General features: G+C 41.9%; 1 protein-coding gene across 1 annotated transcript in view; it reads left to right on the top strand.

Annotated features, from left to right (window-relative positions):
* Window positions 1–25,448, top strand: part of LOC128701827 (ras-related protein Rab-8A) — a 67,460-nt gene that overhangs the window by 3,022 nt on the left and 38,990 nt on the right. Inside the window, exons 2-3 of the mRNA XM_053795747.2 lie at window positions 2,121–2,205; window positions 14,551–14,691. Coding sequence (XP_053651722.1) covers window positions 2,121–2,205; window positions 14,551–14,691 — 226 coding nt within the window. The remainder of the gene's footprint in view (window positions 1–2,120; window positions 2,206–14,550; window positions 14,692–25,448) is intronic.

Raw genomic sequence — 25,448 nt, 5'->3', positions numbered from 1 at the left:
AGAAGAGAAGTGGTATTAGGAGGCAAAAACTTCACTTTGATGAAGCTAAACTCCCCCACAATTTGCTTTTCCAAATCTGGAGGATGAGTAGGAGCATTGTCCATTACCAGGAGGCACTTGAGTTCCAATTTATTTTCCAGGAGGTATTTTTTCACAGTGGGGCCAAACACGTGATAGAACCAATCTTGGAAAATGTCCCTAGTGACCCATGCCTTACTGTTTGCCCTCCACATCACACACAATTTAGACTTGACGACACTGTTTTCCTTGAAAACACTGGGAGTTTCAGAGTGATACATGAGTAAAGGCTTCACTTTGCAATCACCGCTAGCATTACTACAAAACATAAGAGTTACCCTGTCTTTCATAGGCTTGTCTCCTGGGAGTGCCTTTTCCTCCTGAATAATGTAGGTCCTGTTTGGCATTTTCTTCCAAAACAGGCCTGTTTCGTCACAATTGAGCACTTGTTGGGGTTTTAATTGTTCAGCCTCTATGTATCCCTTAAAGTCCTGCACATATTTTTCAGAACTGGCAGCCTCACCATGCCTTACCACACCGTGTATGCCACTATGATTCTTAAATCTCTCAAACCAACCATTGCTGGCCTTAAATTCACTAACATCAGCACTATTTGGAGGCATTTTCTTAATTAGATCACCATGCAACTGCCTTGCCTTTTCACATATTATTGAATGAAAAACACTATCCCCTGATAATTGTTTCTCGTTGATCCACACCAACAACAGTCTCTCCACATCTTCAAGTATTTGTGATCTCTGTTTTGTAAGCATACTTGCACCTTACGCAACAACAGCTTCCTTGATTACCTTTTTGTTGGTCAAGATAGTAACGATGGTTGAATGGAGTTTGTTATAGTACAACCTGGCCAGCTCGGAGACACACACTCCACTTTCATATTTTGCGATGATCTCTTTCTTCAATTCAATAGTATTCCTCACTCTCTTTACCACAGGGCTGGTACTAGAAGCTTTCTTTGAGCCCATGGTGGCTTATTTAGCAGTTACTAGTACTAAAAATAATGGAATAATACAAAAATATATCGCATGTATGCGTAGAATTGTCCTCCCTGGCTTGTAAACAATGGCACACTAGCTGTACATGGAGTGGCCAGGCCCACTCAGGGCACGCGGACACATTCTGGACGAATGTCCTTACCCGAGTTCTTGGGCGTTAGCTGAGTCAATATTTTGATGCAAAAACGTGTCGCTATCCGATTTTTTCGTTATCCAGTGGCATCGTTACCCAAGGGTCCATTGTACATATAAAATATGCAATAACTTTAAAATGCTTGAAATTTTGGAAGGTTTCCAGACATAATAGACGTGCTCACGGAGAATGTAAACAAATTGGGTGAGGAGCGCCGTATTTGAAAGACCACTTGTCTTATAGCAAATTTTGGTCATAATTTGAAATTGCCGTTTTAGTGGAATGTCGTAAGGCAAAAACGCCGTAGAGTGAGGCCCTACTGTAGTAGTATGTCATTGATGTCAGCTAGGCCTGTATACCATGTACATGTACTTGTAGTAATAAAGATATTGTAATTATATTATTCAGCTGTTTGTCATCTTCTGCCTTGATAATTGAAATAACTTTTTAATATTTTTTCTCATCTGCAAGACAAAAACACCAAACCAAAGACTTCCATCAGATATGTGAAGAGAAATTTATGCAGCTTAGAAACTGAAAATGAAAACATGACATTTTGGTTCATCCTGTTCTGGATAATCTTCTTGTGAGATAGCCATGAATTGTTAACTGTCATGATAATGTGACTTTTTTTTACTTATTATGAAGGACACGCCACTCATATAAAAGCCTTATTTTTGCATATAACATTCTTTTAGGGGAAAGACCTTATCAGGTGAAATGTTTATATTGTTTATATCAAAGACTTGTCCTTACATGGCAGTCCTCTTCACCAGACACTGGGGTATGTTACAGTAGTTTTGTATGGCAGCTTCACTGTTTTATTGTATTTTAAAATACATCTAATATTTATATGTGCAAAATGCTTTTGCCAGTGTAAAACTATTTTTTTCAGTACAACTTGAGTTGTAGTAATTTGTAACATTGTCCTGATGATACAATATTGCTTGCAGGATACGGAACATAGAAGAACATGCATCGGCAGATGTAGAGAAGATGATCTTGGGAAATAAATGTGATGTAAATGACAAGAGACAGGTGAGAGGCCACTTATAATACTTTATGTTAATTTTTTATTTTTCATGTGTGTATTGAAATTAACCCTTTGACTGTCATGACCCCAAGTCTCTGTGTCACAAAATATAAAAAAAAATTATTTTTTCTTATGAAATGATAAAGAATCTTTTCCCAGTGGTAATGACATCAAAAGTATGAAATTTGATGGAAAACTTACAGAATTACGCTCTCACGAAATTAGCGATCTCGGCTATTTGAGCCCCATTTTTGGCCACTTCCATTGTTCCAGTCAACCAAACTCATAATCATTTCCTTAGAACTCTATTTGTTCTATTGATTGAGTACAAGAAACTGCCCATTTGCCAATTTCAACTACCCAATAAAGTGGTCAGAAATTGGCAGTTTGGACAGTTTCACGCAAATTAAAAAGATGCCAATTTCAAAATAGGGTCCAGAATAAACAGTGCAGACATTCCTGGCACTAAAACAACATTTTCTCTGTTCATTGGTCATGTCCCCAGGCCCCTCTTATATTACTCTTGCTTTCTATTTTGAATTTTTATTCACACAAAAACAAAAAATAGAAGATTTACTGTTATGCAGACTACTGCAATATTGTAATAATTGTATAAATAATGTCACCCCATTCATGACTGCATATTAGACTGGCCAGTTGGACATGCATTGGACGGTAATGTCATTTGTTTACTCTTGAACATCAACAAAAATCGAACATTTCTGCTACTTTGATCTCAATTTCAAGGTCCTTTTCATCGTGAAACCAATCAAAATCATCTCTGTTTCTGTAATATATCTACCATTCTATCAAATGAGACCAAGAAAACGAGAATACAACCATAAATACTCTACAGAAATACACCTCAAAGTCGGCATTTTAATCCAAAAACACGGTCAAAGTTTTTTTCTCATTTTGCACTGCGTGCTGCAAGATATTTTTTATACTGTGCACGTTGACCACACAGACCCATTCTCTCACATGTGGACCTACCAGCTTTCTCCCACTTGATTTGAAGCAGCTAGAATTTTGGAGTACAGTAGACCCCCGAATTTCGTGATTAATCCGTTCCAGAGAGTCAGTTGAAATTCACAAATTTCGAAACCATTTTCCCCGTAAGAAATAATGTAAATCAATTAATCTGTTTCAGACACCCAAGTATTAACAAAAATGACTTTTTTTGTAGATTAAATATAGATTTACATAAAGAAAAGAATGAGAAATCAAGTATAAAACAATAATAACATCACACTTACCTTTATTGAAGACTCTTGTTGGTGTATGGAAGATGGGAGGAGGGGGAGAGGATGGAGAAGTTACACTATTCTTTGGAAGGGGAATCCCCCTTTCATAAAGATATTCAGGTACCAAGTCTTTATCCAGGGTTACTTCCCTTCTTTGTTTTTTAACCCTTAAACTGTCCAAACGTAGATCTACATTTGCACCGCTAGCGCTCCAAACATAGATCTACGTTTTATTTTTCCTGCCTCCAAATTTGGCATGATTGGCCTGAGATGCCTGGTCAGTATAGAATGGGTCTTAACACTCAGTGTGCATGGTATTAAAAAATCTGGGACCACTTAGTACCTTGTTTACCTGGAGTTTACCTGGAGAGAGTTCCGGGGGTCAACGCCCCCGTGGCCCGGTCTGTGACCAGGCCTCCTTAGGTCAGTGTCCCAGGATGCGACCCACACCAGTCGACTAACACCCAGGTACCCGTTTTACTGATGGGGAACATAGACAACAGGTGGAAAGAAACATGTCCAATGTTTCTACTCTGGCTGGAAATCGAACCCAGGCCCTCACCGTGTGAAGCGAGAGCGTTAACCACCAGGCCACCAGAGCCCAGGCACCAGGCACCAGTAAAATTGAGTGCCAGCTAGAGCAAATAGCATGGCAAACACCAGGGATTCACTGATGTCATGTCATATTAACACTCCCCTTGTAAGAGGAAAGTTATGGATGTGTCCACAAGTGATCGAGGAAATATCAAAAACCTGTATAATAACCCATGTGTACAAACGAACGAAGAAGACGACAGGGCTGTCATGAGATGGGAAGGAAGAAGGGTGAGGAAGGATGGAAATACTGGAAAAGGATGGGAAGGAGGGGAAGAGGAGGAAACAAGGCAAGTGGCCCAACCACTTTGGGACATGTGGTACATAAGTACTGGAGGCGTAGATGGAGAGGCTTGATTGATGTCGGTACTTGGCTCACTAGGAGAGGATGGCAAAGGCGGTGGCAGGAGCTGGGACTGTCAGAAGGCAGCAAGCAGGATGAGTTGTGTTGGTGGTGGTTGGCTTTAGGCTTTTTAGGCTACTGTCCCATTAACCTTTTGAGGGTTTCGGCCGTACTAGTACGGCTTACGACCCAGGATTTTTGACGTACTAGTACACCTAAATTCCAGTGCCTTTAAATCTAATGAGAGAAAGCTGGTAGGCCTACATATGAAAGAATGGGTCTATGTGGTCAGTGTGCGCAGTATAAAAAAAATCCTGCAGCACAGTGCGTAATGAGAAAAAAAACTTTGACCGTGTTTTTGGAATAAAACAGCGACTTTGCACTGTATTTTCGTATGGTATTTATTATTGTATTCTAGTTTTCTTGGTATCATTTTATAGAATGGAAGACATATTACAGAAATTGAGGTGATTTTGACTGGTTTTACAATGAAAAGTACCTTGAAATTGAGCGCAAAGTAGCAGAAATTTCGATTTTTATCAAAGTTCAAAAGTAAACAAATCATGCCAAGTGTCCAATACACGTCAACTGGTGAGTCTAATATTCTTTCACAAGTGCGCTGGTATTATTTATACCATTTCTACACTAATGCAGTAGTCTGCATAACGGTAAATCTTCTATTTTTTGTAAGAATAAAAATTCAAAGTGGAAAGCCAAAGAAATATAAGAGAGGCGTGGGGATGTGACTAACGAACAGAGAACTTGTTATTTTAGTGCCAGGAATGTCTTTTTTGTTTATTCTGGACCCTATTCGGAAATTGGCATCTTTTGAAATTTGTGTGAAATTGGCAAAATTGCTAAATTCTGACCACTTTATTGGATGGTTGAAATTGGTAAATGGGTGGTTTCTTGTACTCATTCGATAGAAAAAATGAAGTTCTAGCGAAATAGTTATGATTTTTGTCGACTAATACATTGGAATTGGTCGAAAATAGGGCTCAAAGTGGGCAAAATCGCCGATACGTAAACATCGTCAAGACCGCTAACTTCGTGAGAGCATAATTCCGTAAGTTTTCCATCAAATTTCATACTTTTGGTGTCATTATGATCGGGAAAAGATTCTCTATCTTTTCATAGGAATTTTTTTTTTTTTTTTTTTTTTTAAATTTGGCCGACCCTGAGAACAAGTTTCGGAGAGGGCCTGTCTACCCTCAAAGGGTTAAGAAGAGTCTGGAACTTCGGTATTGGCATGTGCATGAGTCTAAATTTGCAGTTAGGGTCGATCTCTGGAGCATTAAGGAGATTGATGAGTTCTCTAAGGAAGAGAAAATGTGATGGACTACAGACGTACTTGACTTCTTCGCTCTGGAGGAGGGGGATCAATGTCTGTGCGTCCATTTCTTTAGGATACTCAGGAGTAGTGTGGAAAACGACTCCACGTATCTTGTTATAGTGTTGTTTATCCTTAGAGTGAGAGACAAGTGAAGTCGATGATTGGTTAGTTTTGTTGGTGTTGGAAGACGAGGATGCTGCGCGTGTCTTGATAGATGTGGTGGCTGGCATTGGAGGCGGTTTCTCATTGGTGGAGGCACGTGAGGCAGTGAGGGCTCTGATTGGTTCTTGGCAGTGGCGGTGGCTGGAGGAGGTGGTGGTCTCTCATTGGTGAATTGCGAAGTAGAGCAGGTGGCTTCTTCAGAAATCAAATCTTGCAAGTTATCTGGTGTCTCGAAACTGACGATTTTTGGGATAATCTTCAAAACATCAGCTGAAGCAGGACTAGCTGGGAAGTTGAATGATGGCAGATTGTTGAGGGCAAGAATATCATTCATAGTTGTATTAAAACAACCCGGGTTAGCTGCATTTTGCATGTGTGCATACATCAGGCAGTAGTAGAATTTTGTTGAAATATCGTCTGGTAGAGGAGAGGCTGTGAGTGGTGGAGGTTGCTGAGTGGCTTGTAGAATCTTGGTAGTGGTTGTCTGAAGCATAACTATAGCAGCATAAATAGGAGAGTTTCCTGTAGACTTCTTAGTTTCTTCTTTCAGTTTCTTAGAGAGGATATCCTTGCATACTGGACATTTGGCTGCAAGAGTATGGTGATCACTCTTACAGTTGATGCAGGTGGGAGCAGCAGTGGAAGTGCAAGAATGAAAGTCGTGATCTGCAGACCCACAGGTGGAACATATCTTCTTATTCTTCACGTGGCAATCGGCAGTAGAGTGACTATACGAGTAGCATGTCCTACAAGGTATTATGTAAGTGAATCATTCAGGCTCAATCTGTCGAGGGTTGATGAAGTAATAAGGGATGGCCAGGCCATCAGACAATGCTCTGGCTGCCATGGTAATGTGTAAAAACGTGACCTTGAGCATCGAGGAAGCGTTGGGAATCTTTGCAACAGAGTCACTCTTGGCCCAAGTGTTGAGGTCTTCAAGTGATGACGTAATTTCCTCGATAGACATATTCGTGATTAGCCTGTCAAGGCACCCATGTGTAACATTTGTGCAACATCACTTCATTTTTGACACCACTGGCTGTCCATCTGTCTGTATCTGTCTATCTATAGGTCTATATCTCTGTCTATCTGTCTATATCTCTGTCACATGTACACATAAGTACAGTTATTATACATAGTGTAAATTACCTAGGATAACCCAAAAATTCCAGGCCAAGTGGTATATAGTGCTTGTAGATAGAAGACATACCATCCATGACTGGCAACTCAATGGCAAGTAATACGCATTTTCACTTCATCAGGAATCAGACGTGACTACTGCATCGTGTGTAATACCTGTTGGTTTATGAGCCGCTCTCTAAGACTGAGAGACAAGCAGACAGAAAGACACACACACAGGCAGATAGAAAGACCGAGACACACAGGCAGACAGAAAGACACACACAGGCAGACAGAGAGACAGACACACACAGGTAGACAGAAAGACCGAGACACACAGGCAGACAGAAAGAACGAGACACACAGGCAGACAGAAAGACCAAGACACACAGGCAGACAGAAAGACCGAGACACACAGACAGACAGAAAGACAGACACACACAGACAGACAGAGACACACAGGCAGAAAGACTGAGACACACAGGCAGATAGAAAGACCGAGACACACAGGCAGACTGAAAGAGAGAGAGACAGGCAGACAGAAAAATAAGCAGAGATAGATAGACAGGCAGACAAACAGATAGACAGATAGACAGACAGACAGACAGACAGACTTATAGATAGACAGACAAACATACAAGTTTGTGTGTAACAGTATAAACAAATAAAGCCAGGGTTCCCTGCAGCAGGGCACTATCACTGTATCACTCCACTGCTTACCTTGTCAGCAGTTTAAAGACACTCATAAACACCATGCTTCAAGAAGATTCATATATACACCAGCATGTCTAAAACATTGCTGAAGGCTATAAATACTTTGCATATATATTTCTAGACAATGGTAAATGACCAAGGCAGGTGAAAATGTACACCTGCTTGTGTGATTGTGACTATTTGAGTACTATTTCAGTACCTAATATTAGTGTCAGAACAAAGATTGGCTATGAAGTCACAAGAACTATTATAAATTATAATTATCAGAACATGAAAATTATATAAATTAAAATAAAAACGAGAAAAATAGATATATCGGCAACATTTCTGCAAGCGGCAGGACTCCATGTTGCTGTCAGGTGAGCATTCAGCACCAACTTTGCCGTCTTATATCTCGGTAAGTACTAGTCCTATAATTTTTTTTGGTCTTATAACACACAGAAAATTGCCCTCTTTAATTAAAAAAAAAAAAAAAAAAGATTTTTTTATTTTTCAAAATATTTGGAGCGCTGGCAGTGAAAATGTAGATCTACGTTTGGACAGTTTAAGGGTTAATGGCATTGGGACCAGCTTGAGAGTCACTGGATCCCTGTCACACAAAAAAACTGTCCAGAGAGCTCTTACAGCTCTACCCTCTACCACCATCACAACCACTATGACCCTCTACCACCATCACAACCACTACCAACCTCTACCACCATCACAACCACTACCACCCTCTACCACCATCACTACCACCCTCTACCACCATCACTACCACCCTCTACCACCATCACTACCACCCTCTACCACCATCACTACCACCCTCTACCACCATCACTACCACCCTCTACCACCATCACTACCACCCTCTACCACCATCACTACCACCCTATACCACCATCACTACCACCCTCTACCACCATCACTACCACCCTCTACCACCATCACTACCACCCTCTACCACCATCACTACCACCCTCTACCACCATCACTACCACCCTGTACCACCATCACTACCACCCTGTACCACCATCACTACCACCCTCTACCACCATCACTACCACCCTCTACCACCATCACTACCACCCTCTACCACCATCACTACCACCCTACCACCATCACTGCCACCCTGTACCACCATCACTACCACCCTCTACCACCATCACTACCACCCTCTACCACCATCACTACCACCCTCTACCACCATCACTACCACCCTGTACCACCATCACTACCACCCTCTACCACCATCACTACCACCCTCTACCACCATCACTACCACCCTCTACCACCATCACTACCACCCTCTACCACCATCACTACCACCCTCTACCACCATCACTACCACCCTGTACCACCATCACTACCACCCTCTACCACCATCACTACCACTACCACCCTCTACCACCATCACTACCACCCTCTACCACCATCACTACCACCCTGTACCACCATCACTCCCACCCTGTACCACCATCACTACCACCCTCTACCACCATCATTACCACCCTCTACCACCATCACTACCACCCTCTACCACCATCACTACCATCCTCTACCACCATCATTACCACCTTCTACCACCATCACAACCAGTACCACCCTCTACCACACAACCACTACCACCCTCTACCACCATCACTACCACCCTACCACCATCACTACCACCATTACAATCACTACCACCCTGTACCACCATCACTACCACCCTGTACCACCATCACTACCACCCTCTACCACCATCACTACCACTACTGTACCACCATCACACTACCACCCTGTACCACCATCACTACCACCCTCTACCACCATCACTACCACCCTCTACCACCATCACTACCACCCTGTACCACCATCACTACCACCCTCTACCACCATCACTACCACCCTCTACCACCATCACTACCACCCTCTACCACCATCACTACCACCCTCTACCACCATCACTACCACCCTGTACCACCATCACTACCACCCTCTACCATCATCACTACCACCCTGTACCACCATCACTACCACCACCCACCACCTTCACTACCACCCTGTACCACCATCACTACCACCCTCTACCACCATCACTACCACCCTGTACCACCATCACTACCACCCTGTACCACCATCACTACCACCCTCTACCACCATCACTACCACCCTCACCACCACCATCACCACCACCAGCACCACCATCACTACCACCCTCTACCACCATCACTACCACCCTCTACCACCATCACTACCACCCTCTACCACCATCACTACCACCCTCTACCACCATCACTACCACCCTGTACCACCATCACTACCACCCTGTACCACCATCACTACCACCCTCTACCACCATCACTACCACCCTGTACCACCATCACTACCACCCTCTACCACCATCACTACCACCCTGTACCACCATCACTACCACCCTGTACCACCATCACTACCACCCTGTACCACCATCACTACCACCCTCTACCACCATCACTACCACCCTACCACCCTCTACCACCATCACTAACCACTACCACCCACTACCACCATCACTACCACCCTGTACCACCATCACTACCACCCTCTACCACCATCACTACCACCCTGTACCACCATCACTACCACCCTGTACCACCATCACTACCACCCTGTACCACCATCACTACCACCCTGTACCACCATCACTACCACCCTCTACCACCATCACTACCACCCTCTACCACCACCACTTTCGTATTTTTCTACAAACTTTTTCTTAAATTCTATCATGTGTCTCACATTCTTTACCAAAGGGCTGGCTCTAGAAGCTTTCGTGGGGTCCACGGTGGCTTATGTAGCAGTGGCAAGCACATAAAAAAAATGTGTTATTACGAAATGTATCGTATGAACACGCATTCTGTACGACCACCAAATTTTGAGGCAAATCACGAAACTTGAGGTTATATTTTGATGAAAAAGTTGCCGATACTTGAAATTCACGAAACTTGAGACTCATGAAATTTGGGGGGTCCACTGTATTAATACATCAAAAACACTGGCTCGTAAGATGTATATATACAACAAAAACAGTCAAAGGGTTAAGAGTAGGTTTGTAGTTATGTAATCTACAGATCAAAATACAGTGGAACCTCAAATATCGAACTTTCTTCAGTCCAGAAGGCTGTTGGAGTGCCTTTACCGAATGAATTTATTCCCATCAGGAACATTGTAAATTAGATTAGTCCATATCAGACCCTCAAAAATACACTTATAAAAGCACTTACAAAAATACACTTACATAATTGGTTGTGTTGGGAGCAGTTCGATTTTTGAGGTTCCACTGTAAACTATAATGTGCAGAATATCAGGCAGACTTCAACTAGGACTAAGATAGAGAGGCATTACGTACTAAAGTACAGTACAGTATCTGAATGATTTGTATTTTTTATTTTTTTTTTGAGCTGCACTTACAAACTTTACACCAATCTTCAGTACATAATGGTACTGTGTTATTGTTATCTGTTTATTAATCTGTTGGTTCTCCTTGTTTCTCTTTCTACTTTATTACTGTACCAGTACAGCTAATTATTTTCATGTATACCCTGTGCTTTGAGGCAGTGCTTCTGATCTTAGCTAACTAAGCAATAATCTTGAAAATTAGACGTGTGCAATATCCGGGTATCTTTATTGTAGACATCTTGCCAACCAGTGGCTTTAACAATACAAATTAGTGATAAAGCCATTGGTTGGCAAAATGTCTACAGTAGAGATACTGTATGTGTTTAAACACACAGACTAATGCACCAGTGCTGTTTCCAAGACTTGGCAAGTGATGGTCTAGATTCACTGATTTTATTGTTGTAATTTTTGTGATTCTAATATGAAATGTGGCAAGAAGAACACTGGTGAAATTTACTTTTGAATTTAGGAAATGTTGGTGGAAAATGGCCACTGTTATAAAAAAATTATATACAAGTTCAGTGCATTTTAATGATTGTATTAAATCCAGGATAAGTGAAGATAAATACTTTTTTTTTTTTTTTTTTTTTTTTTTTTTTTTTTCAACAAGTCGGCCGTCTCCCACCGAGGCAGGGTGACCCAAAAAAGAAAGAAAATCCCCAAAAAGAAAATACTTTCATCATCATTCAACACTTTCACCACACTCGCACATTATCACTGTTTTTGCAGAGGTGCTCAGAATACAACAGTCTAGAAGCATAAACATATAAAGATACACAACATATCCCTCCAAACTGCCAATATCCCAAACCCCTCCTTTAAAGTGCAGGCATTGTACTTCCCATTTCCAGGACTCAAGTCCGACTATATGAAAATAACCGGTTTCCCTGAATCCCTTCACTAAATATTACCCTGCTCACACTCCAACAGATCGTCAGGTCCCAAGTACCATTCGTCTCCATTCACTCCTATCTAACACGCTCACGCACGCTTGCTGGAAGTCCAAGCCCCTTACCCACAAAACCTCCTTTACCCCCTCTCTCCAACCCTTTCGAGGACGACCCCTACCCCGCCTTCCTTCCCCTATAGATTTATATGCTTTCCATGTCATTCTACTGTGATCCATTCTCTCTAAATGACCAAACCACCTCAACAACCCCTCTTCTGCCCTCTGACTAATACTTTTATTAACTCCACACCTTCTCCTAATTTCCACACTCCGAATTTTCTGCATAATATTTACACCACACATTGCCCTTAAACAGGACATCTCCGCTGCCTCCAACCGTCTCCTCGCTGCTGCATTTACCACCCAAGCTTCACACCCATATAAGAGTGTTGGTACTACTATACTTTCATACATTCCCTTCTTTGCCTCCATAGATAACGTTTTTTGACTCCACATATACCTCAACGCACCACTCACCTTTTTTCCCTCATCAATTCTATGATTAACCTCATCCTTCATAAATCCATCCGCCGACACGTCAACTCCCAAGTATCTGAAAACATTCACTTCTTCCATACTCCTCCTCCCCAATTTGATATCCAATTTTTCTTTATCTAAATCATTTGACACCCTCATCACCTTACTCTTTTCTATGTTCACTTTCAACTTTCTACCTTTACACACATTCCCAAACTCATCCACTAACCTTTGCAATTTTTCTTTAGAATCTCCCATAAGCACAGTATCATCAGCAAAAAGTAACTGTGTCAATTCCCATTTTGAATTTGATTCCCCATAATTTAATCCCACCCCTCTCCCAAACACCCTAGCATTTACTTCCTTTACAACCCCATCTATAAATATATTAAACAACCATGGTGACATTACACATCCCTGTCTAAGACCTACTTTTACCGGGAAGTAATCTCCCTCTCTTCTACACATTGTAAGCCTCCCATTTTACAGTTGTTTTCTTGTACTCTGGGTGATGATTTAGGTAATAACTTTGGTAAACATTATGGCAATTCCCAGATTGTATATGTACTTTACCTCCCCAAATAATTATGATGGACTGCTAGTGGAACTTCTGAGTCTTGTATATTTTCAATTTTCAGTGTTCAGTTTTCAGTTGCATGTCTCTAGGGATGGATACAAATGCCTCTCTACTCTAATAGCTTTCTCCAAAAAATACAAAGTGCAGTATGTATTATATTTTGCTTTTAGTAATTAAAGTTTGCAATGCACAACAACACATAATCCGTGTAGGGTTATTTTTTTTACCAAGTGCTAAACCCATGTGGGTCACTCAGCACAAAGAAGGGGGAGGCTTGATCCTCAGTATGGTAATAGTGAGACAGATAAGATAAGATAAGATAAGATTTCATTCGGATTTTTAACCTCGGAGGGTTAGCCACCCAGGATAACCCAAGAAAGTCAGTGCGTCATCGAGGACTGTCTAACTTATTTCCATTGGGGTCCTTAATCTTGTCCCCCAGGATGCAACCCACACCAGTCGACTAACACCCAGGTACCTATTTGCTGCTAGGTGAACAGGACAACAGGTGTAAGGAAACGTGTCGAAATGTTTCCACCCGCCGGGCCCTCCGTGTGTGAAGCGGGAGCTTTAGCCACCAGGCCACCGGGCCACAGTACATGTGTACTACCGAGATGTTCTTGCCAATTTTTCTTTCAATGTAGGTGAAATTAACAGACAAGTGATGTCTTCATCATTCACACATGTTTCTGCAAATAAAGATGCAGCATTCTATTTTGATGGAAATTATTGGAGAAAATAACTACAGTTAGCAGGTGTTCACTGTGGGTAGTTCAGCGTTCATTGTTTTTCCTCCATATTTTTATAACAACATATTTCTGTGGTGGTGGAGGCCCCCCCAAAATTTGACTGCATTTAGGAGCTAGCTTTGCTCAGAGATGTACATCAGTCCTCCATTGCACCATTCCAGCACACCTCTCTCCAGTAAATTGCCTTCCTTTGGGCCAGTCTGTGTCTGGCTGCTGGTTCCCCTTCCATTGAACAGGAGCTTCCTCCATGTCTCTGGTGCTGGTACTGAAGTATGATTGAAGGTGGTCCCCCTTAGGGTTCTAACCATAGTACAATATACTGATCATGGTTTCTGCTGTTGTTTCAGCTGCTAGCTCTTGTTGGCCACAACAGGCAAGGATCGATATGTGATTGGAGGTGAAGGAGGCATATTACAAGGCAAAAAGTGCATGGTAGACCTTACTGGGGTCAGAAGCATGAGCATTGGTATGAATGAGATGTGATGTATTCCTGATTGGCTGCCTTGGGGCCTCTGATGCAGAAATGCCGTTCAGATATTCAAAATACTGTTTTTTAATATATTGACCATCTTCTACCAAGGCGGATGGAAAAAAAGAGATGAAATAAAACATTACATTGTTCTAGGTTTACAAAGATGTTATAATGTAAACTTTGATATGCTTATTAACATTATTATGTTGTTGAAGGTTTCCAGAGACAGAGGAGAGCAGCTGGCCATAGAATATGGGATTAAATTTATGGAAACATCAGCTAAAGCATCAATTAATGTAGAAGAGGCATTCTTTACTCTTGCTCGGGACATTAAAGCCAAAATGGAGAAAAAATTGGTTAGTTCTTCATATGTTTTTCTTGTTAAAGTTGCAATGCAGAGTACTGAATCTGTTTTAAGATATTCTCTATAGTACAGTATCTCTCTTAATACATCTTTTGTATATCTTTCAGTAATTTTCCAAAATTTTTTCATAGCTTAGAATTAAGTTCATTGCTTCATGTCTAGTATATGCAGAACCTAGTCCAAATTTTATGAACTTAATGTAATACATGTACTTCTGTATTTCCTGGATCTTTCTTAAAAGCCAATGTTTATTTTTATCCTTTGAACTTGCTACAGTATAGATGCTCCTTTAGCTTGCTATTACTTCTTGTAAGATAGTGAGGATCTTGTTTGTATTTTATCTGATAAGTTCTTTAGATTCATGTAGTCCTCTTTATATTAGCATTTTATTTTTAAAAGCACCGGCTGTCTCTCACCAAGGCAGGGTAATCTAAACAAAAACAAAACTTATTCCTTTTACATTTAGTAATTTATACAGAAGGGGTTACTAACCATTTACTATTATTATTATTATTATTATTATTATTATTATTATTATTATTATTATTATTATTATTATTATTATTATTATTATTATTGTTATTATTGTTCAGGGGGAAGCACTGAACCTGTAGGATTCATTCAGCATCTGGAGAATGGGAGATAATAATAGCTTAAGCATCTTTCCTCTAGACTGAAATCTCGGCTTTAGCCCCCAGACTGAAATTTAGCTCATGTCCATTTCCTCCCAGATTGAATCCTAGGCTAAGCCCCCCCTCCTCTCCCCATACATTGAACTGATGGTTGTGCCTCTGTTTTGAACTTCACGTCTTTGTAAATTGGACATATTTCCTGAGTTTCTAACTTTCAGTTTTCATTGTTCTTTTTTATATACAGTGGACCCCCGGTTAACGATATTTTTTCACTCCATAAGTATGTTCAGGTGCCAGTACTGACCGAATTTATTCCCATAAGGAATATTGTGAAGTAGATTATTCTTTTCAGACCCCCAAACATACACGTACAAACGCACTTACATAAATATACTTACATAATTGGTCGCATTCGGAGGTAATCGTTATGCGGGGGTCCACTGTACTACCTTCTCTGTTTTTTCTGAAGTAGTAGGCATTTTACATTGGTATATATGTATATAGTACCAGTGTTACAAGAAAATCACACACAAACGTACACGTGTGTATGTAGTAGTTACTGTATATACATGAGGTGTTCTCTGTACTGAGTGTTAGTAAAAGTTTGTAAGATTTTCCTGTCATCTTACATGTCCATGAGACAGGAAGAAAAGATTAGTAAGTTTGCCAGAGTGCAAAATGTTTAGAAGGTGTGTATTTTCCTACTTTGAAGACATGAAGGTCATACTTCCCTGTACTTTATCCTTTGTTGCTTTTTACTTCTACTTTCCCACTTGTATTTACTGTAACAAGCATCAACCTTTTCACAAATTCTTACAAAATAATAAAAGTCACAACACCATGGGTGGGATAATTGACAACATTATTCAGCATGATAATGGTCCAAGATGAATCAAAATGCAGTTTAAAGACTTTTTTGATGGATTAGACATGTGTACAACACCTGGGTATCTTTATTATGAGGCCGTTTAGCCAACCATTTTCAACACCTTCAGTGCTAAGGAACTAACTACCTTCTACTGTCTCCAGTTAATAACCTCTGTATTGATTTGATGAAACCTCAGTGGTTGGCAAAGTATTTTCAAAATCAGGTTACTCAGGTATTGTAAGGTAAACATACATATATGCAACTAATGTGACATTTTATTGTGGCAACATATGTCACATTAGTTGCATCTGTGCCCATTTATCTAACATTTTCTCAGTAATTCTACCATTATTACTACTCACATGTTGCACATGTTTCTAATTCATCAATTTGCCTGTACGTATTATGTCTCATCATTTTTATGATATGAAAGACATGGCTCCTATTTGTGGGTTAGTTGTCAATCATATTCTTATTCATGAGTGTTAGCTCGTGAAAATTGTTATACAAGCGGCTCCCAACTTAGACACACTGATTTTTTTTTAACGTATAATTTGGGAGATTGTAAGAAAAAATAGTACTAAAGATGGTTGTTTTACACATGCTTATACAGTACTGTAGCTCAGTGGTTAAAATATTTTTGAGTGCCCTGTGTGTCATGCAAATTTGTGTAACTTGGTGTGTATGTTAAAGCTCTCCAATATACACTTAATAGTCAGCAAACTACAGTGGACCCCCGCTTGACGATCACCTCCAAATGCGACCAGTTATGTAAGTGTATTTATGTAAGTGCGTTTGTACGTGTATGTTTGGGGGTCTGAAATGGACTAATCTACTTCACAATATTCCTTATGGGAAAAAATTCGGTCAGTACTGGCACCTGAACATACTACTGGAATGAAAAAAGTTCGTTAACCGGGGGTCCACTGTACTTGTAAATTCTTTACAGATGATTTCCAGTACTTCTTTAAAATTCTTTAAATCTTTGAGGATGCTAAAAATATTTGGCTAATATACTATGTGAAGCAAACCCTGACAAATTTTTTTTTATCTTAAATGGAGCAAAGCAAAAAAGGATAAGAATAAATGGTTAATACTATAAAGTGTTATATTACAGTGGTTCATCTCAAAAACTAATAGCTTGGAATTTTGAATTTTGTTATTTTCAGAATCTGGTGTTTCTATAAGAAAAACTAGGTTGCTTAGATGAAAAAACTACAGCATCAGTAGCAACAAATTTTTATATTAAACTTGGTTTTTCTCCTCTTCTAAATTCTTCATTAGAAAGTTTTTTTTTTTTTTTTTTTTTTTTTTTTTTTTTTTTTTTTTTTTTTTTTTTTTTTTTTTTTTTTTTTTTTTTTAGAAAACATAGGTTACACTTCATGGTTATATGATGTGTATAGTTACAAGTTGGTTTCAGTTTTAGGCATCAGCGTAAAAATAAGCAGAGTTTATGAAATTGGAAAGATAACCAAGGCAAGAGAACGAGCTGCAAAGAGTGGAAATTTCGCGAGTCATGAAGTTGAGGGATCACAGATACGGATGGTATGAAGGAAGAGTGAAGCAAGAACACTTCTTGACAGAAAGAGAATGATAAGAAAAGTAATGTATGTACATCTTAATGTACATAGGCTTGCATTAAATGGATGAAGAAAAGCCAGTCACAGGTCAGTGGGCATGAGCATTCAGGAAAGGAAACAGAGTTACATTCCTATTTGGCTCTGAACTTCATAGAAGGAACAAGATTGTTTAGGACATCAAGAAAAGATTGAAAGAGACCACAGAGCAAAGTCATCGTTGACATAGTGAAGCCAGAGAGAAGGATGTACCCCAGTAGTAGGAAGAAAGACTGTTTCAAAATATTCTATATAAAGGTTGGCAAGGACAGGGGATGGAGGAGAGGCCATAACAACATCAAAAGTTTGAGAACAGAATTTACCTTGAAAGTGAGAAAGAGTGAGTCCACATGAAGGATTGAGAGAAGAAGCAGCTCTTAATTGGCCTTCACTCTGAGAAAATTGAAATCATGAGAAAAATTTGTGAAGAGAAACTTAATGACAAGGCTTAGCATCTTACAGGTCAGATATGTCCTACCACATTCGATGAAGTCTCGTGAGCAATGGAGGTGAACCTGCCTTTTCCATTACAGAACAACCGTTACTTGATCTAACCTTCGCTGCCTCTTCTCCTTCCACTTCATTTGTCTTCTGCATTTGTCTTCTGTTTACAGTGAAACATATAAGTGAACAGTATTTAGATAAGGCTAAAGAGGTCTTTGTGGCATTTATGGATTTGGAAAAGGCGTATGACAGGGTGGATAGGGGGGCAATGTGGCAGATGTTGCAAGTGTATGGTGTAGGAGGTAGGTTACTGAAAGCAGTGAAGAGTTTTTACGAGGATAGTGAGGCTCAAGTTAGAGTATGTAGGAAAGAGGGAAATTTTTTCCCAGTAAAAGTAGGCCTTAGACAAGGATGTGTGATGTCACCGTGGTTGTTTAATATATTTATAGATGGGGTTGTAAGAGAAGTAAATGCGAGGGTCTTGGCAAGAGGCGTGGAGTTAAAAGATAAAGAATCACACACAAAGTGGGAGTTGTCACAGCTGCTCTTTGCTGATGACACTGTGCTCTTGGGAGATTCTGAAGAGAAGTTGCAGAGATTGGTGGATGAATTTGGTAGGGTGTGCAAAAGAAGAAAATTAAAGGTGAATACAGGAAAGAGTAAGGTTATGAGGATAACAAAAAGATTAGGTGATGAAAGATTGAATATCAGATTGGAGGGAGAGAGTATGGAGGAGGTGAACGTATTCAGATATTTGGGAGTGGACGTGTCAGCGGATGGGTCTATGAAAGATGAGGTGAATCATAGAATTGATGAGGGAAAAAGAGTGAGTGGTGCACTTAGGAGTCTGTGGAGACAAAGAACTTTGTCCTTGGAGGCAAAGAGGGGAATGTATGAGAGTATAGTTTTACCAACGCTCTTATATGGGTGTGAAGCGTGGGTGATGAATGTTGCAGCGAGGAGAAGGCTGGAGGCAGTGGAGATGTCATGTCTGAGGGCAATGTGTGGTGTGAATATAATGCAGAGAATTCGTAGTTTGGAAGTTAGGAGGAGGTGCGGGATTACCAAAACTGTTGTCCAGAGGGCTGAGGAAGGGTTGTTGAGGTGGTTCGGACATGTAGAGAGAATGGAGCGAAACAGAATGACTTCAAGAGTGTATCAGTCTGTAGTGGAAGGAAGGCGGGGTAGGGGTCGGCCTAGGAAGGGTTGGAGGGAGGGGGTAAAGGAGGTTTTGTGTGCGAGGGGCTTGGACTTCCAGCAGGCATGCGTGAGCGTGTTTGATAGGAGTGAATGGAGACAAATGGTTTTTAATACTTGACGTGCTGTTGGAGTGTGAGCAAAGTAACATTTATGAAGGGATTCAGGGAAACCGGCAGGCCGGACTTGAGTTCTGGAGATGGGAAGTACAGTGCCTGCACTCTGAAGGAGGGGTGTTAATGTTGCAGTTTAAAAACTGTAGTGTAAAGCACCCTTCTGGCAAGACAGTGATGGAGTGAATGATGGTGAAAGTTTTTCTTTTTCGGGCCACCCTGCCTTGGTGGGAATCGGCCGGTGTGATAATAAAAATAAAAAATAAATTTATCTTTTTCTTTGCCTTTCCTGTCCTCTGCCTTGGTGGGTTCTGTCCCTGGGTTTTGTCCCATGGGGGTTTTGTGCTGTGGGGGGTTATGCACTAAGCCTGTGGGCCAGTAGTGTTCCTTCAGTGCTCCTTTGTTCTCATGTTCTTTTACACTACCACTTCTACCACTATTACTAATTCTTTCACTACTACTACTATACTATTACTTCTACCATTACTTTCTCATTGCTGCTACTACTACTGCTCCATTTTTCCTACTTTTACTACTGCTCCCTTTTTTTCCTACTATTACTACTGATTTTTTTTCCTACTACTGCTACTACTACCACTACTAGTACCACCACTAGTACCACCACTAGTACCACCACTAGTACCACCACTAGTACCACCACTAGTTCCACCACTAGTACCACTACTAATACAATCACTAGTAGTAGTAGTCATACTACTGCTGCTGCTGCTGCCGCTGCTGCCGCTGCTGCCGCTGCCACTGCTGCCGCTACTGCCGCTGCTGCCGCTGCCGCTGCTGCCGCTGCTGCCGCTGCTGCCGCTGCCCTTGAGGCATCAGATGATGTTGGCTATCACATGCTTCACTGATGTCATATGTGATCTAACTGACTTGGGAAAAACAGAGAGACATTCAAAACTATTATGAAGACCTTCAAGAACGTATGCATGATGGACAAAACAGAGTCCATGCGTTTTGCAAATTTATCCGACCACCCAGCACAGGCCCAAGAGACAATGATGGAAGCCTGATGACCTCAGCCAACTGTTGAACATAAAATATTTCACTGTGGAACATGCAAGGACTATATCGGGACTCTAATAGCAGCCACAGAACAGCTGAGTTTCGTATATCAACATCTCCTTGGAGATCCTCAGATAGATCATCTTAGGATTAAGACCCGTGTCAAGACACAGTTCCTGATGAATCAATTAGTAAGTCTTCTTTTTCCTCCTCTTTCTCCTTCTCCTCCTCCTCTTCTCCTCTTCTCCTCCTCCTCTTCCTCCTCTCCTCCTCCTCCTCTCCTCCTCCTCCTCCTCCTCCTCTCCTCCTCCTCCTCCTCTCCTCCTCCTCCTCCTCTCCTCCTCCTCTCCTCCTCCTCCTCTCCTCCTCCTCCTCTCCTCCTCCTCCTCCTCCTCCTCCTCCTCCTCCTCCTCCTCCTCCTCCTCTCCTCCTTCTCCTCTCCTCCTTCTCCTCTCCTCCTTCTCCTCTCCTCCTCCTCCTCTCCTCCTCCTCCTCTCCTCCTCCTCCTCTCCTCCTCCTCCTCTCCTCCTCCTCCTCCTCCTCCTCCTCTCCTCCTCCTCCTCCTCCTCCTCCTGCTCCTCCTCCTCTCCTCCTCCTCCTCCTCCTCCTCCTCCTCCTCCTCCTCCTCCTCCTCCTCCTCCTCCTCCTCCTCCTCCTCCTCCTCTCCTCCTCCTCCTCCTCCTCCTCCTCCTCCTCCTCTCCTCCTCCTCCTCCTCCTCCTCCCTCCCTCCCCTCCCTCCATCCCTCCCTCCTCCCTCCCTCCCTCCTTCCCTCCCTCCCTCCTCCCCTTCCCTCCCTCCTTCCCTCCCTCCTTCCCTCCCTCCTTCCTTCCCTCCCCTCCCTTCCCTCCCCCCTTCCCTCCCCCCCTTCCCTCCCTCCCTCCCCTCCCTCCCTCCCCTCCCTCCCTCTCCCTCCCTCTCCTCCCTCCCCTCCCTCCCCTCCTCTCCTCTCCTCTCCTCTCCTCTCCGCTCCCCTCCCCTCCCCTCCCCTCCCCTCCCCTCCTCTCCCCTCCTCTCCCCTCCTCTCCACTCCTCTCCACTCCTCTCCCCTCCTCTCCCCTCCTCTCCCCTCCTCCCCCTCTCCCCTCCTCCCCCTCTCTCCCCTCCTCCCCCATCTCTCCCCTCCCCCTCTCTCCCCTCCTCCCTCCCCTCCCCTCCCCTCCCCTCCTTCCTTCCTTCCTTCCTTCCAGGTTAGGTGTATCAGCCTTGATGGCTGATACACCTTAACCTGAGAGCAGTGAATCAGCAAACACATTGAAAAGAGATAAAATTAAAGATGGTAGAGAGACTGAGTTATGCTCAGTCAGGATAAGGGTCACTTATTAGCCCTTAAACTGTACAAACATAGATCTATGTTCGCTTGCATAGCGCTCCAAACATAGATCTACGTTTTTTTTTTTACATGCTTTCTCATGGAGAAAATCAAGGTCGGAGCACTACATGTGAAAACGTAGATCTATGTTTGGACAGCTTAAGGGTTAGACAGAGGGTACATGTGGTGTAGTAGACAGGAGAAATTTAACTGAGACATCAACACTCCCACCAACAATGAGACAAGAGAGAAGGCTGGCTCACACACTTAGAGAAATGAAGGGAAAGAGAACAGCATACAGTAGGGCCCTGCTTTACAACATTTTGCCTTACGGCGTTCCGCTAATATGGACATTTCAATTTATGACCAAAGCTCAATACGGCTCCCCTCACCTGACTTTCTATACGGCCACCGCAGGTTACCCGGTTTGTTTACGTTCTCCGTGAGCATGACTCTCCATTATGTCTGGAAACTTTCCAGAATTTCAAGTGTTTTAAAGTTATTTCATTTTTTTTTTTTCAACAAGTTGGCCGTCTCCCACCGAGGCAGGGTGACCCAAAAAAGAAAGAAAATCCCAAAAAAGAAAATACTTTCATCATCATTCAACACTTTCACCACACTCACACATTATCACTGTTTTTGCAGAGGTGCTCAGAATACAACAGTTTAGAAGCATATACGTATAAACATACACAACATATCCCTCCAAACTGCCAATATCCCAAACCCCTCCTTTAAAGTGCAGGCATTGTACTTCCCATTTCCAGGACTCAAGTCCGACTATATGAAAATAACTGGTTTCCCTGAATCCCTTCACTAAATATTACCCTGCTCACACTCCAACAGATCATCAGGTCCCAAGTACCATTCGACTCCATTCACTCCTATCTAACACGCTCACGCACGCTTGCTGGAAGTCCAAGCCCCTTTTCCACAAAGCCTCCTTTACCCCCTCTCTCCAATCCTTTCGAGGACGACCCCTATCCTGCCTTCCTTCCCCTATAGATTTATATGCTTTCCATGTCATTCTACTTTGATCCATTCTCTCTAAATGACCAAACCACCTCAACAACCCCTCTTCTGCCCTCTGACTAATACTTTTATTAACTCCACACCTTTTCCTAATTTCCACACTCCGAATTTTCTGCATAATATTTACACCACACATTGCCCTTAGACAGGACGTCTCCACTGCCTCCAACCGTCTCCTCGCTGCTGCATTTACCACCCAAGCTTCACATCCATATAAGAGTGTTGGTACTACTATACTTTCATACATTCCCTTCTTTGCCTCCATAGATAACGTTTTTTGACTCCACATATACCTCAACGCACCACTCACCTTTTTTCCCTCATCAATTCTATGATTAGCCTCATCCTTCATAAATCCATCCGCTGACACATCAACTCCCAAGTATCTGAAAACGTTCACTTCTTCCATACTCCTCCTCCCCAATTTGATATCCAATTTTTCTTTATCTAAATCATTTGATACCCTCATCACCTTACTCTTTTCTATGTTCACTTTCAACTTTCTACCTTTACACACATTCCCAAACTCATCCACTAACCTTTGCAATTTTTCTTTAGAATCTCCCATAAGCACAGTATCATCAGCAAAAAGTAACTGTGTCAATTCCCATTTTGAATTTGATTCCCCATAATTTAATCCCACCCCTCTCCCAAACACCCTAGCATTTACTTCTTTTGCAACCCCATCTATAAATATATTAAACAACCATGGTGACATTACACGTCCCTGTCTAAGACCTACTTTTACCGGGAAGTAGTCTCCCTGTCTTCTACACACCCTAACCTGAGCCTCGCTATCCTCATAAAAATTCTTTACAGCATTTAGTAACTTACCACCTATTCCATATACTTGCAACATCTGCCACATTGCTCCTCTATCCACTCTATCATATGCCTTTTCTAAATCCATAAATGCAATAAAAACTTCCCTACCTTTATCTAAATACTGTTCACATATATGCTTCAATGTAAACACTTGATCTACACATCCCCTTCCCTCTCTGAAACCTCCTTGCTTATCTGCAATCCTACATTCTGTCTTACCTCTAATTCTTTCAATTATAACCTTACCGTACACTTTTCCTGGTATACTCAGTAAACTTATTCCTCTATAATTTTTACAATCTCTTTTGTCCCCTTTCCCTTTATATAAAGGGACTATACATGCTCTCTGCCAATCCCTAGGTACCTTCCCCTCTTTCATACATTTATTAAACAAAAGTACCAACCACTCCAACACTATATCTCCCCCCTTCTTTTAACATTTCTGTCATGATCCCATCAGTTCCAGCTGCTTTACCCCCTTTCATTCTACGTAATGCCTCACGTACCTTCCCCACACTTACATTCTGCTCTTCTTCACTCCTAAAAGATGGTATACCTCCCTGGCCAGTGCATGAAATTACCGCCTCCCTTTCTTCCTCAACATTTAAAAGTTCCTCAAAATATTCTCGCCATCTACCTAATACCTCCCTCTCCCCATCTACTAACTCCCCTACTCTGTTTTTAACTGACAAATCCATTCTTTCCCTAGGCTTTCTTAATTTGTTTAACTCCAAAATTTTTTCTTATTTTCATTAAAATTTCTTGACAGTGCCTCTCCCACTCTATCATCTGCTCTCCTTTTGCACTCTCTCACTACTCTCTTCACCTTTCTTTTACTCTCCATATACTCTGCTCTTCTTATAACACTTCTGTTTTGTAAAAACCTCTCATAAGCTACCTTTTTCTCTTTTATCACACCCTTTACTTCATCATTCCACCAATCACTCCTCTTTCCTCCTGCCCCCACCCTCCTATAACCACAAACTTCTGCCCCACATTCTAATACTGCATTTTTAACCCTTTGACTGTCGCGGCCGTATATATACGTCTTACGAGGTACCGTGTTTGACGTATATATACAGTGGACCCCCGCATAACGATGGCATCGCATAGCGATTTTTCCGCATAACGATTACTTTTATCGCAAAATTTTTGCCGCGCATACCGATTAAAAACCCGCATACCGATTTTCGTCCGAGACGCGTCCAATGTGCCCTCAGCCAGCCTCACATGTGCCGCTCCGTCCCATTGTTTACCAGCCAGCCTCCGCGGTAACATCCAAGCATACACTCGGAATATTTCGTATTATTACAGTATTTTCGGTGCTGTTTCTGGAAAATAAGTGACCATGGGCCCCAAGAAAGCTTCTAGTGCCAACCCTGTGGTAAAAAGGGTGAGAATTAGTATGGAAATTAAGAAAGATTTTGAAGGGTTTGGGGCTAACCCTGAGAAGCCTATGCCAGTTGTGGAATCCATTGTGCCTACTTCAAAGATTAAGGAAATGTGTGCAGAGTGGGTTGAACTGCAAACCTTTATAGATGAAAATCACCCTGACACAGCTGTTGCAAGCCGTGCTTGTGACTATTTCAATGACAATGTTATGGCCCATTTTAGGAAAGTCTTGAAGGAACGGGAGGTACAGAGCTCTATGGACAGATTTGTTGTGCGACAGAGGTCCAGTGACTCTCAAG

This window comes from Cherax quadricarinatus, chromosome 69 (genome assembly GCF_038502225.1).
Source record: "Cherax quadricarinatus isolate ZL_2023a chromosome 69, ASM3850222v1, whole genome shotgun sequence".
Taxonomy (NCBI): Eukaryota; Metazoa; Arthropoda; class Malacostraca; order Decapoda; family Parastacidae; genus Cherax; species Cherax quadricarinatus.
Note: the sequence above shows the minus strand (reverse complement) of the source record. Positions and strands in the feature narration are given on the sequence as shown.